Genomic DNA, 19,324 nt, shown 5'->3' on the forward strand with positions numbered 1-19,324 from the left:
CCAGCCTGGCGGCAGAGCAAGACTCCATCTAAAAAATAAATAAATAAATAAAAGCCTGCCATTTCTTGAGTGTCCATTGGTGGTAGACACATTACTAGGCACTTTTTACTATCATCTGTCTTGTAAATTCCTCTGAATCCACATTAATTCCTAATTTCTATTCCCACAGCCATTTTCTTTTTTTTTTTTTTTTAAATTTATTTATTATTATTATACTGTAAGTTGTAGGGTACATGTGCATAACGTGCAGGTTTCTTACATATGTATACTTGTGCCTTGTTGGTGTGCTGCACCCATCAACTAGTCATTTACATCAGGTATAACTCCCAATGCAATCCCTCCCCCCGCCCCCCTCCCCATGATAGGCCCCGGTGTGTGATGTTCCCCTTCCCGAGTCCAAGTGATCTCATTGTTCAGTTCCCACCTATGAGTGAGAACATGCGGTGTTTGGTTTTCTGTTCTTGTGATAGTTTGCTAAGAATGATGGATTCCAGCTGCATCCATGTCCCTACAAAGGACACAAACTCATCCTTTTTTATGGCTGCATAGTATTCCATGGTGTATATATGCCACATTTTCTTAATCCAATCTGTCACTGATGGACATTTGGGTTGATTCCAAGTCTTTGCTATTGTGAATAGTGCTGCAATAAACATACGTGTGCATGTGTCTTTATAGCAGCATAATTTATAATCCTTTGGGTATATACCCAGTAATGGGATGGCTGGGTCATATGGTACATCTAGTTCTAGATCCTTGAGGAATCGCCATACTGTTTTCCATAATGGTTGAACTAGTTTACAATCCCACCAACAGTGTAAAAGTGTTCCTATTTCTCCACATCCTCTCCAGCACCTGTTGTTTCCTGACTTTTGAATGATCGCCATTCTAACTGGTGTGAGATGGTATCTCATTGTGGTTTTGATTTGCATTTCTCTGATGGCCAGTGATGATGAGCATTTTTTCATGTGTTTGTTGGCTGTATGAATGTCTTCTTTTGAGAAATGTCTATTCATATCCTTTGCCCACTTTTTGATGGGGTTGTTTGTTTTTTTCTTGTAAATTTGTTGGAGTTCTTTGTAGGTTCTGGATATTAGCCCTTTGTCAGATGAGTAGATTGCAAAAATTTTCTCCCATTCTGTAGGTTGCCTGTTCACTCTGATGGTAGTTTCTTTTGCTGTGCAGAAGCTCTTTAGTTTAATGAGATCCCATTTGTCAATTTTGGCTTTTGCTGCCGTTGCTTTTGGTGTTTTAGACATGAAGTCTTTGCCCATGCCTATGTCCTGAATGGTACTACCTAGATTTTCCTCTAGGATTTTTATGGTACTAGGTCTAACATTTAAGTCTCTAATCCATCTTGAATTAATTTTCGTATAAGGAGTAAGGAAAGGATCCAGTTTCAGCTTTCTACTTATGGCTAGCCAATTTTCCCAGCACCATTTATTAAATAGGGAATCCTTTCCCCATTTCTTGTTTCTCTCAGGTTTGTCAAAGATCAGATGGCTGTAGATGTGTGGTATTATTTCTGAGGACTCTGTTCTGTTCCATTGGTCTATATCTCTGTTTTGGTACCAGTACCATGCTGTTTTGGTTACTGTAGCCTTGTAGTATAGTTTGAAGTCAGGTAGCGTGATGCCTCCAGCTTTGTTCTTTTGACTTAGGATTGTCTTGGAGATGCGGGCTCTTTTTTGGTTCCATATGAACTTTAAAGCAGTTTTTTCCAATTCTGTGAAGAAAGTCATTGGTAGCTTGATGGGGATGGCATTGAATCTATAAATTACCTTGGGCAGTATGGCCATTTTCACGATATTGATTCTTCCTATCCATGAGCATGGTATGTTCTTCCATTTGTTTGTGTCCTCTTTTATTTCACTGAGCAGTGGTTTGTAGTTCTCCTTGAAGAGGTCCTTTACATCCCTTGTAAGTTGGATTCCTAGGTATTTTATTCTCTTTGAAGCAATTGTGAATGGAAGTTCATTCATGATTTGGCTCTCTGTTTGTCTGTTACTAGTGTATAAGAATGCTTGTGATTTTTGCACATTAATTTTGTATCCTGAGACTTTGCTGAAGTTGCTTATCAGCTTAAGGAGATTTTGGGCTGAGACAATGGGGTTTTCTAAATATACAATCATGTCATCTGCAAAGAGGGACAATTTGACTTCTTCTTTTCCTAACTGAATACCCTTGATTTCTTTCTCTTGCCTGATTGCCCTAGCCAGAACTTCCAACACTATGTTGAATAGGAGTGGTGAGAGAGGGCATCCCTGTCTTGTGCCAGTTTTCAAAGGGAATTTTTCCAGTTTTTGCCCATTCAGTATGATATTGGCTGTGGGTTTGTCATAAATAGCTCTTATTATTTTGAGGTACGTTCCATCAATACCGAATTTATTGAGCGTTTTTAGCATGAAGGGCTGTTGAATTTTGTCAAAAGCCTTTTCTGCATCTATTGAAATAATCATGTGGTTCTTGTCTTTGGTTCTGTTTATATGCTGGATTATGTTTATTGATTTGCGAATGTTGAACCAGCCTTGCATCCCAGGGATGAAGCCCACTTGATCATGGTGGATAAGCTTTTTGATGTGTTGCCCACAGCCATTTTCATAATTATTCTTTTTTTTTTTTTTTTTGACAGACTCTCACTCTGTTGCCCAGGCTGGAGTGCAGTGATGAGATCTCAGCTCACTGCAACCTCCACTTCCCAGGTTCGAGTAATTTTCCTGCCTCAGCCTCCTGAGTAGCTGAGATTACAGGAACCCACCACCACGCCCGGCTAATTTTTATATTTTTAGTAGAGATGGGGGTTTCACCATGTTGCTCAGGCTGGTCTAAAACTCCTGACCTCAAATGATTCACCCACATCGGCCTCCCAAAGTGCTGGGATTTCAGATGTGAGTCACTGCGCCGTCCTATTTTCATAATTATTCAATAAATGTTTGATAATGTATCACTTTCATGCTACAAGAGCCAGAAACCTGGGAATCATCTTTGCCTCTTTCCTCCCTTCCCTTCCTCAATCCTCATGATAGTCATTAAGTTCTATTACTTTACCTTCTTTGTCTTATTATCCATTCTGCTATCCCTGCCTTAGTTCCAGTCTTCACAAGTTCTTAGGCAGTCTATTAGTGTTTATCTTGTCTGCCTTTATTCTCATTGCACACCATCTATTTCGTCCTTTGTTACCGCTGCCCATAATCTTTTTCAAATATAAATTAAATTATGTCACAGTTCACCTTAATTCTCCACCATCATCAAAATAAAGATCAAACTTCTCAAAACAGCACTCTAAGAATGTTGTAATTTGGTGCTTGTTCATAAAATTCATTTCTCTTTGCATACAACTTTCATTCTAGTTTACCAAATTATTTGTAATTTTGGAAAATACCAAGCATTCTTAATACCTCAGTGCCCTTTGATCTATCTGGAATCATCTCCCTCTCCCTAATCCCAACTTTTTAATTAATTTATTTATTTTTTTGACTCATTCTATCACCAGGCTGGAGTGCAGTGGCACGATCTTGGCTCACTGCAACCTCCGCCTCCTGGGTTCAAGTGATTCTCTGGCCTCAGCCTCCTGAGTAGCTGGGACTACAGGTGTGTACCACCACACCCAGCTAATTTTTGTATTTTTAGTAGAGATGGGGTTTCACCATGTTGGCCTGGATGGTCTTGATCTCTTGACCTCGTGATCCACCTGCCTCAGCCTCCCAGAGTGCTGGGATTACAGGTGTGAGCCAACTTATGTTTAAAGACTGCTTAAACGTCCTTTTAGAAGGCTTTCCTGATAGCAATCTTACCAGGCAATTGGTGTCATTCCTCTGTACTCCCCAAAAAAGATGATGTTTATCTTCATCTTATCATTTATCTCTTCTGTCTTCCTATCTAGACTGTAAACTCCTTGAAGTCAAGAACTGGGTTATGGCCGGGCGCGGTGGCTCAAGCCTGTAATCCCAGCACTTTGGGAGGCCGAGACGGGTGGATCACGAGGTCAGGAGATCGAGACCATCCTGGCTAACACGGTGAAACCCCGTCTCTACTAAAAATACAAAAAAATAAGCCGGGCGAGGTGGCGGGCGCCTGTAGTCCCAGCTGCTCGGGAGGCTGAGGCAGGAGAATTGCGCGAACCCGGGAGGCGGAGCTTGCAGTGAGCGGAGATCTGGCCACTGCACTCCAGCCTGGGCGACAGAGCGAGACTCCGTCTCAAAAACAAAAAAACAAAAAAACAAACAAAAAAAAGAACTGGGTTATATTTATAATTTTTATTTCTGCATAAGGATGATGGGGAGAGAAGGATGAGAAGGGAGAAAGGAAAAAAGAAATAAAATGAATAAATGAATTGATCCACTAAATAGTGTATAAAATTGCTAGGTATTTTTGTCTTGATTTTTATTACCTTCATTTTAAATGAGCAAATAATAACCACTTCTTTATCTGTATTAATTTTCCCTGCATGCAAAAAAAAAAAAAAAAACAACTTGCTAATGGTGTCAGTGGTAAAGGTTTAAAATTAATAAAATAACCCAGAAGATAAATGGCTGCATTTGTTTACCCTCCTAAAGAAAGGACTGTTAATCTTAGTTGCTAATTACCTTGAGTCTTAACTAAAATGCTAAAGTAACTTTCAAGTTAACATTAAAATATATTTATGTTGATCTTTTATCCTTATTAACTATTAATACATCCCTTTTAGTGAATTTTTCAGGTATCAAATGGACTATTTCAGCTATTTCTATAGACCTTAATTTCTCCAAACTTCTCTAAAGACAAAACGTAGGTCTAATTGTGGTACATCTGTAGAATTAATTGTTACTCAGCTCTATTCAGTTCCCATGCTATTTCAAGAAAATTTCTTTTAAAGAAAAAAAAAATATTTTTCATGGAAGATCCATAACTGTTGTAGTGCAGTTTTACAGATATATTCCAAAAAAAATACTCTTATCCATGAAATAGTTGTTTCACAATAAAATATTATATCTATTTGATAGATTTGCTTCATAGCTGAGGAGGATTAAAGTGAGCTAAAGTACATCTCAGTTCTTTTTAATGTTTTGTTCTCTTCTCACATATTTCAACTATTTTAATATTTCATTTGTTCTCATCTTTCCCACCTCAGATATTTCAACCAGGTCCTTCAAAGGAAAAACACAAAAACTCATCAAACTTTGAAACCACCAATCAATATGTATGCAGAAAAGAATGGTGGAGAAATGGGGTAGGGGTAATTCAGAGGTTTTCACCAGGAGGCTAGTCATCTGTTCTTTTCTTATATTCTGAATGCAAAACAATAATTTTTCTTAGAGTAAAACAGTATAGCTTGTCAAGTTTATTATAATGGAATTTTTACTTACAAAGTTGGTATGTCATAACTAAGGCTAAATGTTATAAAACTAATAAGTCTTGTGATACTTTCTAAACCTGTTTGCTGTCCAGCGTACTTTTTGTGTGTGCGTCTTCCAGCATAGCAGAAGCACTCTTAAGAGAAATTGAAAATGAAAGCATGGGACATCATAGTGTACAACTGTGTACTTAAAAACAAATTCTTTTTTGCTCAACTGCTATATAAAATGAATAGGACTAGAACCACCTGCTAGGAACATTCCTCCCAACTTAATCCATGTTTTCCTAATAAGATGGTTCTTCAGAAACCTTAACTTTACAAGGAATGCAGACAAAGTGGGAGGGAAAAGATTCACATTCACATTGAAAAGCTCAGGTCAGTTCACGTTGAAAAGGCTAGAGATTTTTTTTAACTTCCAGAAATTCAGCTACCTTCAGTATTTCTGGTTATATTTTATTGCTCAATTACCGAGATTTAGTAATATATAAAAATGCTATGTAAGATGTTTGTTATTCACAAATACAGATTACACAAAGCACTGTGGTAGTTAGATTAGTGTTCCTTCAGATACTCAGATCCTGTTCACCAACAGAAAGCAGGTACTTTTGTAGGTTTTAAGCAAATCTAGATTGCTCACTTGAAATGGCAAAAGTCTAAGACTAGGGTTGCCTTTGAGGAGAAATGGGTCCAAACATAGCATCAAAAATGACTATGTATAATAGTAAAAAACTGAACAGGCACCTGCTTCTTGTGTTGGACTACAGGGTACGTATGTCTCATGTCAGCATAATCAAGGTTTTTAAATGAAAGAAATATACAGTAATTTGTATTAGCATTTTTATGGCTTGTGGTTCATATAAACACCTTTTTGTTTAATGCCATCTTCTGTTCTGGGCTTCTAATGCTTGCTGAAATTCTCACTGGCTGGGGAAAAAGCCACTCAGACTTAAATTGTGTTTGTTCCTTGGAAGTGAGCCCTCAGCTTTCTGACTCCCAAATATTAGTATAATTAAATAATAAATTCACTCACTGGTGAATTATTTTCTGTCAATTTTGAATCTGGCATTTCACTCAATTTTCTTTATTTACAGAGCTTCCTTATGGCTGGGAGAAAATAGAGGACCCTCAGTATGGGACATACTATGTTGAGTAAGTTTGTTACCTCAGTTAATATTCTCCCAGATGTTTTCCTTTCAGCATATAGCTTTAGAGAATACTGGATACAGCACTTTATGCTTCTGTGATCCAGCTGTTGAGTTTTTCAACTAGGGGTATGAAAAGGTAGAGGCAGTGAGCATTTACTACATTGACCCTGGGCTTCCTGGAAGTTGGCTTTGAATTTCTAAATATAGAAAATAAGGGGGAAGTTGCCTAGAGGATTAATAGCTGGAGATACTGTTGTTACTAATACAGCCTCTAAAGAGAAAGTCAATTGATAGAAAACTGAAATGAGGGCAACGGACTAGATTAATTATCAAGGTAATTTCCAACACTACCCCTGTATGCTTCTGAAAGCAGTGGAAGAACTTTAGGGCATTACAACATAATTACCTAAAGTTTTGAAGCATACACCTAAAGGTGTACTCTCTTTTAAGGAGTTTTTCCAGGAAAACTTAGTATTCTTTTTAGGGGTGAAAGTTGCTTCTTAGGCAGGTGTTACAGTTAATTTTAAACATAAATATATATTGGAGAGGAGTGCCAGACCCCTGCCTATGTTAGCCAGAGAAATTAAGCTAATGTCAATGTCTAATTTTGCCTTCTCTTTTCTTTATCTAATTGCTACATTGTTATGACCATTGGGATTGCTTTCTTTCCAGATGCTAAACATTGAATTTGACCTCAAGCGTCTAGCAGCAGGCAAATAATTGTATCAGAAACATTACTATTTACCTGGAGACTAGGAGTTAAACCTGCCGCCTAGGTAGCAAAGACAAAATGTTATTATTACCTGAAAAAGTAACAAACACAAGCATCTTTAATTTTATGATTGTTGCTTAATGTTTCAACACTTACAGGCATAAACCAATGACATTTCCTGGTAATTATCCCTAAAGTAAGCATCTCTGACTCCTGTTGCAACTGTAGTCTTTATTCTGTTGTGCAGGTTGTTACTTGAGTCACTGTGGTTAGAGGGATTTTTGGAATGACTTCTTATAATTAAAGGTGTCTCCTAAGGAAATGACTCAATTAGCTTGACACTTAAGTATATAACTTCAGAATTTCAATATCTTGGTTCCTTTGAAAGCTATGCTAATTTTGTTTCCATTTCCATTGTGTTACTTAATATCTTACTGATACTGTGATATAAAAAGTATACAGCAGCTCTTTTATTATTTTTTTCCTAAGTCATATTTTGTTAAAGGAAGAAATGACCATTTTTCACATTAAAGGAATATTTGGGGGCCAACTGAAAAGGTTTTGCAGGATTTTTTTCTTCCCCTCAAAGTTTAGTCTCTTTAAATCGGGCTCTAATCAGCTATTATTTGCCATTGACACTGCTGAACATTTCTGAGATAATGATTCTCATTCTCTTTATTACCCATTCCAAGTGAATTTGAATACATGGTCAAAAGGTGAAAGTCATTTGCCTGTTATAAAACCTTGAGCTGAATGATCTGGTGCCCATTATGCAAAGATATAATATTAAAGCAACTTTAGGGCAAATCCTGAAGCGACCTGCTCCTAGTTGTCAGGGAGGTACATGAAATAGCCTGAATTAGAAGCAACAGCAGCAGCGACATGATTTTGTATGATTGTTCCCAGAATGAGCTCATTTTACAGGAGGGTTTTGTATTAGATTAAGAAGGAGCAGACTGTACTCAAGATGCACATTAGTATGGAGTCAGCTGAGCTGTGGAGTGTGGCTTGATTCCCAGATTAGTTAGGTTTTGAATCTCGACCATGGTAATCTGCAGTGAGTTTACTGATGGAGATAAAAAGCTGTTACTTGAATGGCTACTTTTTGGCTCTCTTAGTTTGTCAAACCAGATGGCACGATGATTGCTCTTGGCAGGAGCCTTATAGTAGTAACACCAACTGCAATGGTAGTTTTTCTTTGTATTTATTTTAGAGGATGGGATTCTGAAATGGATGAATTTATTTTTTAAAATAAAATTGTTCCAAAAATATAATATGCTTGTAATATGCATAAATATAAATATGCATAAGCTATAAATATGCTTATATATTTAGAAATGTGGTCTTGATTGTATTGCATTACATGTCTTTTTTAAATTAACATATAATAATTATACACATTTTGGGGGTGCATAGTGATGTTTCAGTACACATAATATATAGTGATTAGATCAGGGTAATGAGCATTAAATGTCTTGATGCATCTAGGTGACAAAGTCAAAATATATACTTGCTTTCACAACTAAAACTTTTTTTTTTTTTTGAGACAGAGCCTTATGCTTGTCGCCCAGGCTAGAGCGCAGCAGCACGATCTTGGCTCACTGCAACCTCCACCTCCCAGGTTGAAGTGATTCTCGTACCTCAGCCCCTGAGTAGCTGAGATTATAGGCATGTGCCACCACACCCAGCTAATTTTGTATTTTTAGTAGAGATGGGTTTTCCCCATGTTGGCCAGGCTGGTCTTAAGCTCCTGACCTCAAGTGATCCATCCACGTCGGCCTCCCAAAGTGCTGGCCTTGGCCTCCCAAAGTGCTGGGATCACAGGTGTGAGCCGCCATGCCCAGCCATCTAAAATTCTTTATGAAAGAATATTTTGTTGAGATAAATTTTTAAATCCAGATATTAGACATAAAATTTTAATACAGATAATGTGCCACATTATGTACTAATATTTAATCATTCTTGTTTGCTATCTTTTTTTCTTTCTGATAATCTATAATATTTTCCTCTCTTATTTCCCATAGCTGGTTATATGGAAAACAAAATTTGTTGTATCTTAATAATAGTGTAGGTATAAGTAACTAAATGAAAAGGACAGTATTCTCACTTCTTTATTTTTTGATTTTTTTTTTTTTGAGTGGCATTTTAGTCTAGATAGTCTAAGATAATGAAGATAATAACTTCCTTCAGTAAATCTTATATTCTGTTGTCAAATTTTTAGGAAAAGGATTACTCATTTGCATACTTCTACTCTCCTCTCCCACACATTACAAAGGGTATAAATACAAATTACTACTTTTTATGTTCTAATGCCTGGGTGGCAAAGTGAGTCATTCTAGCCAATGATATTAAAGTGAAAGTGAGCCAAGCTTCTTTCTGAACAGGTTTATTCTTTTCTGAGTGTCAATTTTTAGTTGTTTTTCAAAAGAATATGTAAAATATCAGTTCTTAAATAAATTTTTTAAAGTAGTTCCTAAGATTTTTATTTTCACAGAGTTAAACAGTTAACTCAATGGACAGGGTGTCCCCCTCATATTATGAAGCAAAAGCATACTTGAGTGTTAGTGAAATCAGAACCCGAAGAATGTCCAGTGGCACTTACCATATTTAGATCTCTTAAACTATTTAATAAGTAACCACATCTGTTGTGGAACTAATATGCACTAGTAGCCTAAGTGACGTGGAGAAAGCTAACTTTCCTTTTTTTGAAGGTGGTTTTTAAAATTTTAATTTTAGTCCCTGGTACCCATTTCTCTACCACCACTCTTAATGTTTGGAAATGGCAAAGCTCCAGTGTGGACAACATAGTAAGACCCCATCTCTACAAAAAAATAATTTTTTTTTAAATTTACTGGGCCTTGTGGCACACACCTGTGGTCACAGCTACTCAGGAGACTGAGGTGGGAATATCGCTTGAGCCTAAGAGGTTGAGGCTGCGGTGAGCTGTGATCAGACCACTGCATTCCAGCCTGGGTGACAGAATGAGAGCCAGTCTCGAAAAAAAGTAAAATAAATAAATAAAAAGGCAAAATAAATGTTCAACTTGTGTGACTATTTATATGTACATTTTGTAATATTCAGCCTACCTAAAGACAATCATGTTCTGAAATTCTCATGATTTGGTATTTAATTGTTGGTGTTCACTCGTGTCACCACTTTTTATTTATTTTTTTGTGACGGAGTTTCACTCTTGTCGCCTGAGCTAGAGTGCAATGGTACGATCTCGGCTCACTGCAACCTCTGCCTCTCGGGTTCAAGTGAGCCTCCTACCTCAGCCTCCCAAGTAGCTGGGATTACAGCCATGCGCTACCACGCCCAGCTTATTTTTGTATTTTAGTAGAGGCGGGGTTTCACCGTGTTGGTCAGGATGGTCTCTATCTCTTGACCTGGTGATCTGCCTGCCTTGGCCTCCTAAAGTGCTGGGATTATAGGCGTGAGCCACTGCACCCGACCTCACTTCTTATTAAAGTGGAAAACTGTAGCATATGCTGAAATGTATTTGTACTATGGAAGTGTTAGAATATGATTTCCATTGCTTCTGAATTAGACCTATTTGAGGTCCTTAACATCTTTTTTACAGCAGTTGCTTTCTTAACCAACTTCCACTTACCTGGCTTGCCAGAAGAACAGTGATCTTTTTCTTCTGTAAAACATACTATTGCCCATAGCGTGTTGAATAGTTTTGGCTAATCTCCTAGCGGCTAGTGTCCTCAGGTTTCCTGCTTTCTCTCACAGAGTTGTATGCATTCCAAGAGTCAGTAGTGAATGTTCCCAAATCATAAGTGTCAGTTGAACCTATGTTATAATTATTCATTTAATTATGATATAATTATGAAGAAATTTAAGTGTGAAAGAGTTACTCTGTACTATAATTGATAAAAGCAAGTCATTTTCTTAGTTGCTACTGAACAGATATAGGTGAGTCAGTGGAAAAGTAATAGTAATATAATTTAAAAAGGATTCTGTACACAGATTTCTTTGAAAGTGTCTTTACAGCTTGCTTTATTTTGGAGAAACAAATTAAAACCCTTCTATCATTAACTGCCTTTTTTTAAAAAAAATTAAATTACCAAGAACAAGCACTTCTGATTGCATCAGATAAGAGGCTATAGTTTTGAAAACCGTTATTGGCTATATTGGGTAGGTTTATGAAGAAGCTATAGTAAATATAATATCAAAAGCTTCACAGCTTGGCATCTTCTACAGGACTTTATTTAGCTGACAGAAAGCCCCGCTGCTATCATCTGTCAGTCTTTCTATGTTCCATAGCCTAAAGATACATATTTGTGCCCTAATCTATGAGGATGGAATGGTATGATAGACTATTTAAGAATATGTTACTGTTTCATTTTAAACTGAAATGTATATTTTTCTGCATTCTATAGTCACCTTAACCAGAAAACCCAGTTTGAAAATCCAGTGGAGGAAGCGAAAAGGAAAAAGCAGTTAGGACAGGCTGAAATTGGGTCTTCAAAACCAGGTAGGCAATCTTCTCAATCTTTTCTTGAAAGAATAACTTGTGAAATTTGTATGCTGAGTTGATAAAAGTGAGTTTGAACTTTTTATTTCTGTGGCTTTGACACTAGACAAGAATGTCTAATATTTGTTACTGTAAAGATATGAATAATCTTAATAAAACATCTGAACATTATGAGAATAGTGAGATTTTTCTCAGCAGTATATAAAAAGCATGAAGTTGTTGGGAGAAGGGATTTGGGTAGCTTTTTTGTGAATTTGAGATTTTGTTTTGAAGATTGGAATGTTTCCTTATATGTTTAAGGTGAGACCAATATTAGGTCTCTAGTTCATCATTAGCTTTTCCCAAGTTAATTGCTTAAGTATGGTATCTGTAACCATTGAGGATTCTTCATTAACCAATATTAATAAATAATAAATATATCAAATGATTTACCTACATCATCGAGTCTCAAGTGGGATGGTAGGTATTAGTAACATCAGACTCACTTAGGGAGCATTTTTTGAAAATACAGATCCGGAAATTTCAATGAGCCTAGTCATGTGTATTTTGAAAACACTGCTCAGGAAGTTCTTACATTCTACTTATCCCTCCCCATCCCTTTTCCAGTCCTCATTTGTCATTAATAACCAGGGGTATATATGGTCATATTGTAGTAATCCACTAGATTCTCCACTTCAGTTGCCCATGAGAGAAATAGTTCTTTCTTATAGTTACTCTTCAAAAACATCATCCTCCTCCTAAAGTTTTGCATTTCGTTTAGCAAACATTTTGAGTTTAACAAATACTTTTGAGCACTGACTGTATCCCCAGTGCTTTGCTAGGCACTAGGTATTCAAAAATGACTAAGAGTAAGACAGGCTTGCCCTCAAGAGTTCACAGTCTAATATAGGAAACTGATGGTTATAATATATGGAGATAGGTGCCATCCTAGAATAGTAATTATAAGGGTAAGCTGAGGAGCAGGTTTGAATCCCAGCTGTGTAAACTTGGGTACATTCCCTAAATCTCTAAATGCCCCTATTTCTTCATATATAAAATAGGAATAATAATGGTACCCACCTCTTAAGGTGGTTATGAGTATGTAAAATAACAGATGTAAAGTGCCTGCAATGGTATTAAGCGTGCGTTGGCTAATAAATGATAATAGTTTCATTGTTATTAATAGAGATGTACAAGGTACAGTGGTGGCATAACGAAGGGAGTACCCAACTCTGCTTTGGTGGAGATTGTCAAGGGGGCAGGAGAAATTTCAAAGCAGGAGAGATATGAACTAGGTCTTAAAAAGTCAGGAAAAGTTAAAGCAAGCAGACAAAAATTTTAAAGGAGTAAGAAAGCATACCAAGTAGAAGGAACAGAATGTTTAAAATCATAGAAGCGTGAAATGGTGTGCTGAAAGGCCAGAAGGCAAGTAGACGTGGTTACAGCATAGGGTATTTGTAGGGTAGTAACAAGCGATGAGTTTATAGGGATAGGCAGCCATGAGAAGAGGTTGAGTATGTCACATGTTGCTGGAATGTCAAGGAAGTTGAAGATTGAAAAATATATGTTGGATTTGACAGTAGGGAGGTCATTAGTCACTCTAGCAAGAGCAAGTAGAGAGTGAAATAAAACTGCAGTAGAATGAAGAAGGTATGGGAGGTGAAGATGTGGAGACAATGAGTATAACCAACTATTTTCATAGCTTTGACCATGAAAGATTATAGACAGAAGACATGAACTGAAGAGCAACTTGAATCCCTAATTTATACATAAGGAAATGGAGACTTTAATAAAGATTAAGCCTCTTGCTTAGAATAACAGTGAGTGTCAAGCCAGAATTTGAACTTAGTTTTACTGACTTTAAATTCAAAGTTCTTTGTATTATAATATATAGTCCCTGAATTCATGGCACATTTCAAGGGAGATCTTTCCTCCCTGTATAAACTCTAATTTCCCTGAAGTCAGGTACCATATGTTTTATTGATTTAGATACCCAGGCTCTCTCCTATAAGGTAGGGATTAAAAGAAGAGTAAACACTCAACACCTGGCCAGGTATAGTATTTCACACCTGTAATCCCAGCACTTTGGGAAGCCAAGGCAAATGGATTGCTTGAGCCCAAGAGTTTGAGACCAGCCTGGGCAACATGGCAAAACTCCATCTCTACAAAAAATACAAAAATCTGGCCTGGTGTGGTGGCACACACCTGTAGTACCAGCTACTCAGGAGGCTAAGGTGGGAGGATCACCTTAGCCCAGGAGGTCAAGTCTGCAGTGAGCGGTGATCACACCACTACACTCCAGCCTGGGTGACAGAATGAGACCCTGTCTCAAAAAAAAAAGAAAAGGAAAACAAACAAACAGAAATATTCAACACCTGTCTTTCAGGAGCTCCCAACTTAGCCAGGGAAATACACATATAATTTTAGTATAGTATGATAAGGAAGATATAAACAATAGTGGTAGACAAAAGGGAGAAATTAAATCTGAATGTAGAAGGGCAAGAAAGACTTCCTTGATGTTACTGAAGTTATGCTAGTCCTTAAGGAATAACAGCTGCCATTTGTTGAGATACTGAATCACATATAGATTTGGATACTTTGTATAATCATATCATTTAAGTCTCAAAATAGCTCTGCAAGTTATTGATATTATTATCCCCATTTAGAGGCTTTGATGGCATTAAGTTAAAATTGTCTGATTCATCTATCCCAAGGTTATCCTTTCCACAGAGTCAGAAGCACTCAAGTTTGTGAGCCATGGAACCTCCTTCCTTGGACAGTAGATAAGAGTTTGTGCTCATCTACATTGATTGTGCAGTTACCATTTGTCAAGCACCGCTTCCTCTGCTTTCTGTGTGTCACATAGTTTAATCTCTGTGACAATCCCATGAATTTTAGGTACGACTAGCCCCATTTTAGAGACAAGACAGCTGAGGATTACAAGTTTTAAACAACATACCCAGGATCACTCAACTAAATTACAAATCTTGGATTTAAAGTTGAGACTGTTGATCTCAAAGACAGTTTCTTTGTGCCTTTATGATTTTCACTTTTCTAAGCTTAATTTTGATAAGACTTACTTGTGACCAACTTTCAGTTGGCTTTGGCTGTTTTATTAATACTTTCTAAAATTAGGTGTTACTTTCCTTCCTCTTTATTGTTTGTACAACCTGGATGTCATTTATTGTATGCTAGTTTTCAAGTTTTGCCCTCAGAAGCCAATCTTATTCTAGTATTCCTGGGGATTAGGGCATGGGATAGCTAACCAGAAACATCTCAGTATTTGACATAAAAATGAAAACGGTACATTTCATATTATCATCAAGTACCTGTCCAAGTACTCAGTCATTAGAGAAATATTCTTATCTACAGTCTGGTAGGCAACACTAGTGGACGGTGTTAGTCAACTTCTGTAATTGAACGGGTATTGCATATGTCAATTAAATAATTTTTAAAAGTAATATTTTGTTTAGAGACTGAACAAAATTCAAAGTTGCTACTTTGAATGTGAGAAGCTCAATAATACAGAGGTGTCACCATAAGTAGGCTGACTGGCCATCCTCTGAGAGGCCTCACAAAATGGCATTTACTATGATCAGTGCACTGCTGTCTAGAGTCTACTTCTCTACTTTGAGAAGCCCAAAAGAGCTGGATTTTTCGTTTGTTTGTATCATGTGCTTTTTGCAAATAAAAGCAAATCTGGGAATAACATATCAAATAAGGTAGCTCCTACTTTCCACCCCGAACCTGCCACTGTCACTATTGCCAGGGCAGGCCTACCTCTTGAGAAAGCTGTTTACATACTGCATAATCTGCAAACCATATAGAACAGCACCAAGAATCGCTCTTTTTTCTGATAAGTTTTAATATATACCTGTTAGAACACTCTGCTAAGAGAGGCAGCAGCAAATACACATAAGTAACTCTGGGTGTGATACTAGTGCTAAGTGTGAAACAAGCTACCATTATTAATTCAAGTTAACAGGGAAATGCACAACAAAACCACAGTGAGAAACCACTCCATGTCCGCTAGAATGGGTACAACCAAAAGGACAGACAGGACAACTGTTGGCAAGTATGTGGAGAAATTGAGGCCCTCCTATGTTGCTTGTGGAAATGTAAAATGGCAAGGCTGCTTTGGAAAAGTTTGGAAGTTTATCAAAATGATAAACATAATTACGATATATTCATAGTAACTGCTGGAATTCCACTCACAGTATATACCCAAGATGAATGAAAATATGTCCACACAAAAACTTGTATGTGAGTATTCATATCAACATTATTCATAATAGCCAAAAAGTGGAAATAACCCGATGTCCATCAACTAATGAATGGATAAACAAAATGTGATATTTATCCATACAGTGGTATATTATTTGGCAATAATATAATAAATTTATCTTTAGTAAATACATATTTAATTTCATATTTATTATATATTAATAATAAAGAGCAATAAAGTACTGACATATGCTACAATACAGATGAACCTCAAAAACACTGTCAATTGAAAGAAACCATTCAAAACACCACATATCATCTGATTCTGTTTATATGAAATGCCTGTATTGGGCACGTCTATACATGGATAGTAGATTCGTGGCTTCCTAAGGCTGGAATATGGACGTGGGTTGGGGAGAAATTGGATAATGACTGCTAATGGGCATGGGGATTTCCTTTGAGGAGGGAAGAAAATGTTCTACAATTAGATTATGCTGATAGTTGGATGACATTGAATTGTATACTTGAAAGAGCTGAATTCTATGGTATGTGAATGATATCTCAATAAATTTGTTAAAAAATAGATAATGGCAGAACATTTAAAATCTTTTTTTTTAAGTTAATTTAATACTTAGTAAATTATAAACCTGTACAGTTTGATTCTCTCAGTTTTTGTCACTTCCCTAATGGCACGCATGGTTGAGGAGAAGAGAGAAGAAGTTCTGGAAGGAGGTTGTTATTTGCAGATGTGAATCACTAGGGTCATCTAACCCCTAAAAATGGGCATTTCAAAAGAAGATGTGTTTTTCTTTCTAAATTTTCTACTAAACACGAGTGAAAGGGATAGAAATATGAAGCTGTTTACTGATAGTAAAAAGATTCACTCCTTCCATCAGTTATAAATTAAAGACTGCAGAAAGCCTGAACTGTGAATTATAAAAATTCTCAATATACTCTCTTTCATAAGTTTGTGACACTTGGCCTCATCCTCCTGGTATCGTACTTTGCACATAAAACTCAGTAGATGCTGAGTTTTATAGTACAGTTGAATAGTATCCAAACTTTCAGCAATTGAGTACTAAAGGTTGTGTCATTTTAACTTCATATAATGGACTCTGGGTTGAAAGTAAGTGCAGACAAGGCAATGAGAAAGAGATAAAGTTGAGAATAACATTAAGTTATATTAAAAAAGATTGACTGAGTGCTATATTCATTGTAATTATTTTTGTTCTCAAACCCACTTCTCATTTTGGCACAGATATGGAAAAATCAGACTTCACAAGAGATCCATCCCAACTTAAAGGTGTCCTTGTTCGAGCATCACTGAAAAAAAGCACAATGGGATTTGGTTTTACCATTATTGGCGGAGATAGACCTGATGAGTTCCTACAAGTGAAAAATGTGCTGAAAGATGGTCCCGCAGCTCAGGATGGGAAAATTGCACCAGGTTACAAATTTTTGATAATTGTTTGAAGAGTAGTGATGCTATAACAAAAATTATAGTGAAGAGATTTTATATACATAGAGAGAAAGAATTAAATTATGTAACTAAAGAGAGAGATTCCAGTATTAAAATAGCTTATCCTCTAATTAAAAAAAAAAAGTTGTATGAGTACACAGTAGGTATATGTATTTATGGGATACATGAGATATTATACTTTGATACAGGCATGCAATAAGTAATAACCACATCATAGAAAATGGGGTATACATCTCCTCAAGCATTTATCTTTTGTGTTAAAAACAACCCATTTATACTCGTTTAGTTATAAAATGTACAATTAAGTTATTGCTGACTGTAGTCACCCTATTGTGTTATCAAAAACTAGGTCTTACTCATTCTTTCTAACTATATTTTTTTTATACTCCTTAACCATCTCCACTTCCCTCTCACCCCCCGCCAACCCCAACTACCCTTCCCAGCCTCTGGTAATCATCCTTCTACTCTCTATCTCCATTAGTTCAGTTGTTTTAATTATAGTATCTGCAAAGAAATGGGAGCATGCAAAGTTTCTGCTTCTTTGCCTGACTTATTTCACTTAACATAATGATCTTCATTTCCATCTGTGTCATTGCAAATGACAAGATCTCATTCTTTTTATGGCTGAATAGTACTCCATTGTGTGTATGTACCATATTTTCTTTATCTAATTATCTGTTGATGGACATTTAGGTGGCTTCTAAATCTTCGCTATTGTGAAAAGTGCTGTAACAATCATGGGAGTGCAGATATCTCTTCAATATACCGATTTCCTTTCTTGTGGTTATATACTAAGCAGTGGGATTGGTAGATTGTATGGTATCTCTATTTTTAGTGTTTTGAGAATCCTCCAAATTGTTTTCCATAGTGGTTGTACAAATTTACATTCCCAACAACAGTGTATGAGGGTTCCCTTTTCACCACACCCTCTCCAGCATTTGTTATTGCCTGTCTTTTTGGATAAAAGTCATTTTTAACTAGGGCAAGATGATATCTCATTGTAGTTTTGATTTGTATTTCTCTGATGATCAATGACCTGAGCACCTATTCATATACCTGTTTCTATGTCTTCTATGTCTTCTTCATGAGAAATGTCTGTTCCAATGTTTTGCCCATTTTTTATCAGATTTTTCCTATAGAGTTGTTTGAGCTCCTTATATATTCTAGTTATTAATCTCTTGTGAGATGGATAGTTTGCAAAGATTTTCTCCCATTCTGTAGGTTGTCTCTTCACTTGACTGACTGTTTCCTTTGCTATGCCGAAGCTTTTTAACTTGATGTGATCCCGTTTGTCCATTTTTGCTTTAGTTGCCTGGGCTTGTGGAGTATCACTGAAGAAATTTTTGCCCAGACCAATGTCCTGGAGAGTTTCCCCTGTGTTTTCTTTTTCTAGTTTTATAGTTTGAAGTCTTAGATTTAAGTCTTTAATTCACCTTGTTTTGATTTTTGTATATAGCAGAGATAGAAGTCAGCGAGAGATAGAAGTCAAGTTTCATTCTTCTATATGTGGATATCCAGTTTTCCTAGAACCATTGAAGAGACTGTCTTTTCTCCAATGTATGTTCTTGGCACCTTTCTTGAAAATGAGTTCATTGTAGGTGTATGGATTTCTCTATTCTGTTTCATTGGTCTATGTGTCTGTTTTTATGCCAATACCATCCTCCTTTAGTTACTATAGCTCTGTAGGATAATTTAAAGTCAGGTAATGTGATTCCTCCAGTTGTGTGTACTTTTTCCTCAGGCTAGCTTTGGCTATTCTGGGTCTTTTGTGATTCCATATAAATTTCAGGATTGTTTTTTCTATTTCTGTGAAGAATGTCATTGGTATTTTGATAGAGATTTGATAGAGATTGCATTGAATCTCTAGATTGCTTTGGGTAGTATTGAGAAGAATATTGATTCTTCCAACTATGAACATGAAATATCTTTTCCTTTTTTGTGTCTTCTTCAGTTTCTTGCATCAGTATTT

At 36.5% G+C, this 19,324-nt stretch overlaps 1 protein-coding gene across 2 annotated transcripts in view; it reads left to right on the forward strand.

The window, feature by feature from the left end:
- MAGI3 (membrane associated guanylate kinase, WW and PDZ domain containing 3) overlaps positions 1-19,324 on the forward strand; it is a 293,074-nt gene that overhangs the window by 220,037 nt on the left and 53,713 nt on the right. For both annotated transcript variants that reach the window (XM_025364094.1, XM_025364092.1), the window contains exons 7-9: positions 6,427-6,484; positions 11,578-11,672; positions 17,134-17,322. In XM_025364094.1, coding sequence (XP_025219879.1) covers positions 6,427-6,484; positions 11,578-11,672; positions 17,134-17,322 — 342 coding nt within the window. The remainder of the gene's footprint in view (positions 1-6,426; positions 6,485-11,577; positions 11,673-17,133; positions 17,323-19,324) is intronic.

The sequence above is a fragment of the Theropithecus gelada genome, chromosome 1, assembly GCF_003255815.1.
Source record: "Theropithecus gelada isolate Dixy chromosome 1, Tgel_1.0, whole genome shotgun sequence".
NCBI classification, from domain to species: Eukaryota; Metazoa; Chordata; class Mammalia; order Primates; family Cercopithecidae; genus Theropithecus; species Theropithecus gelada.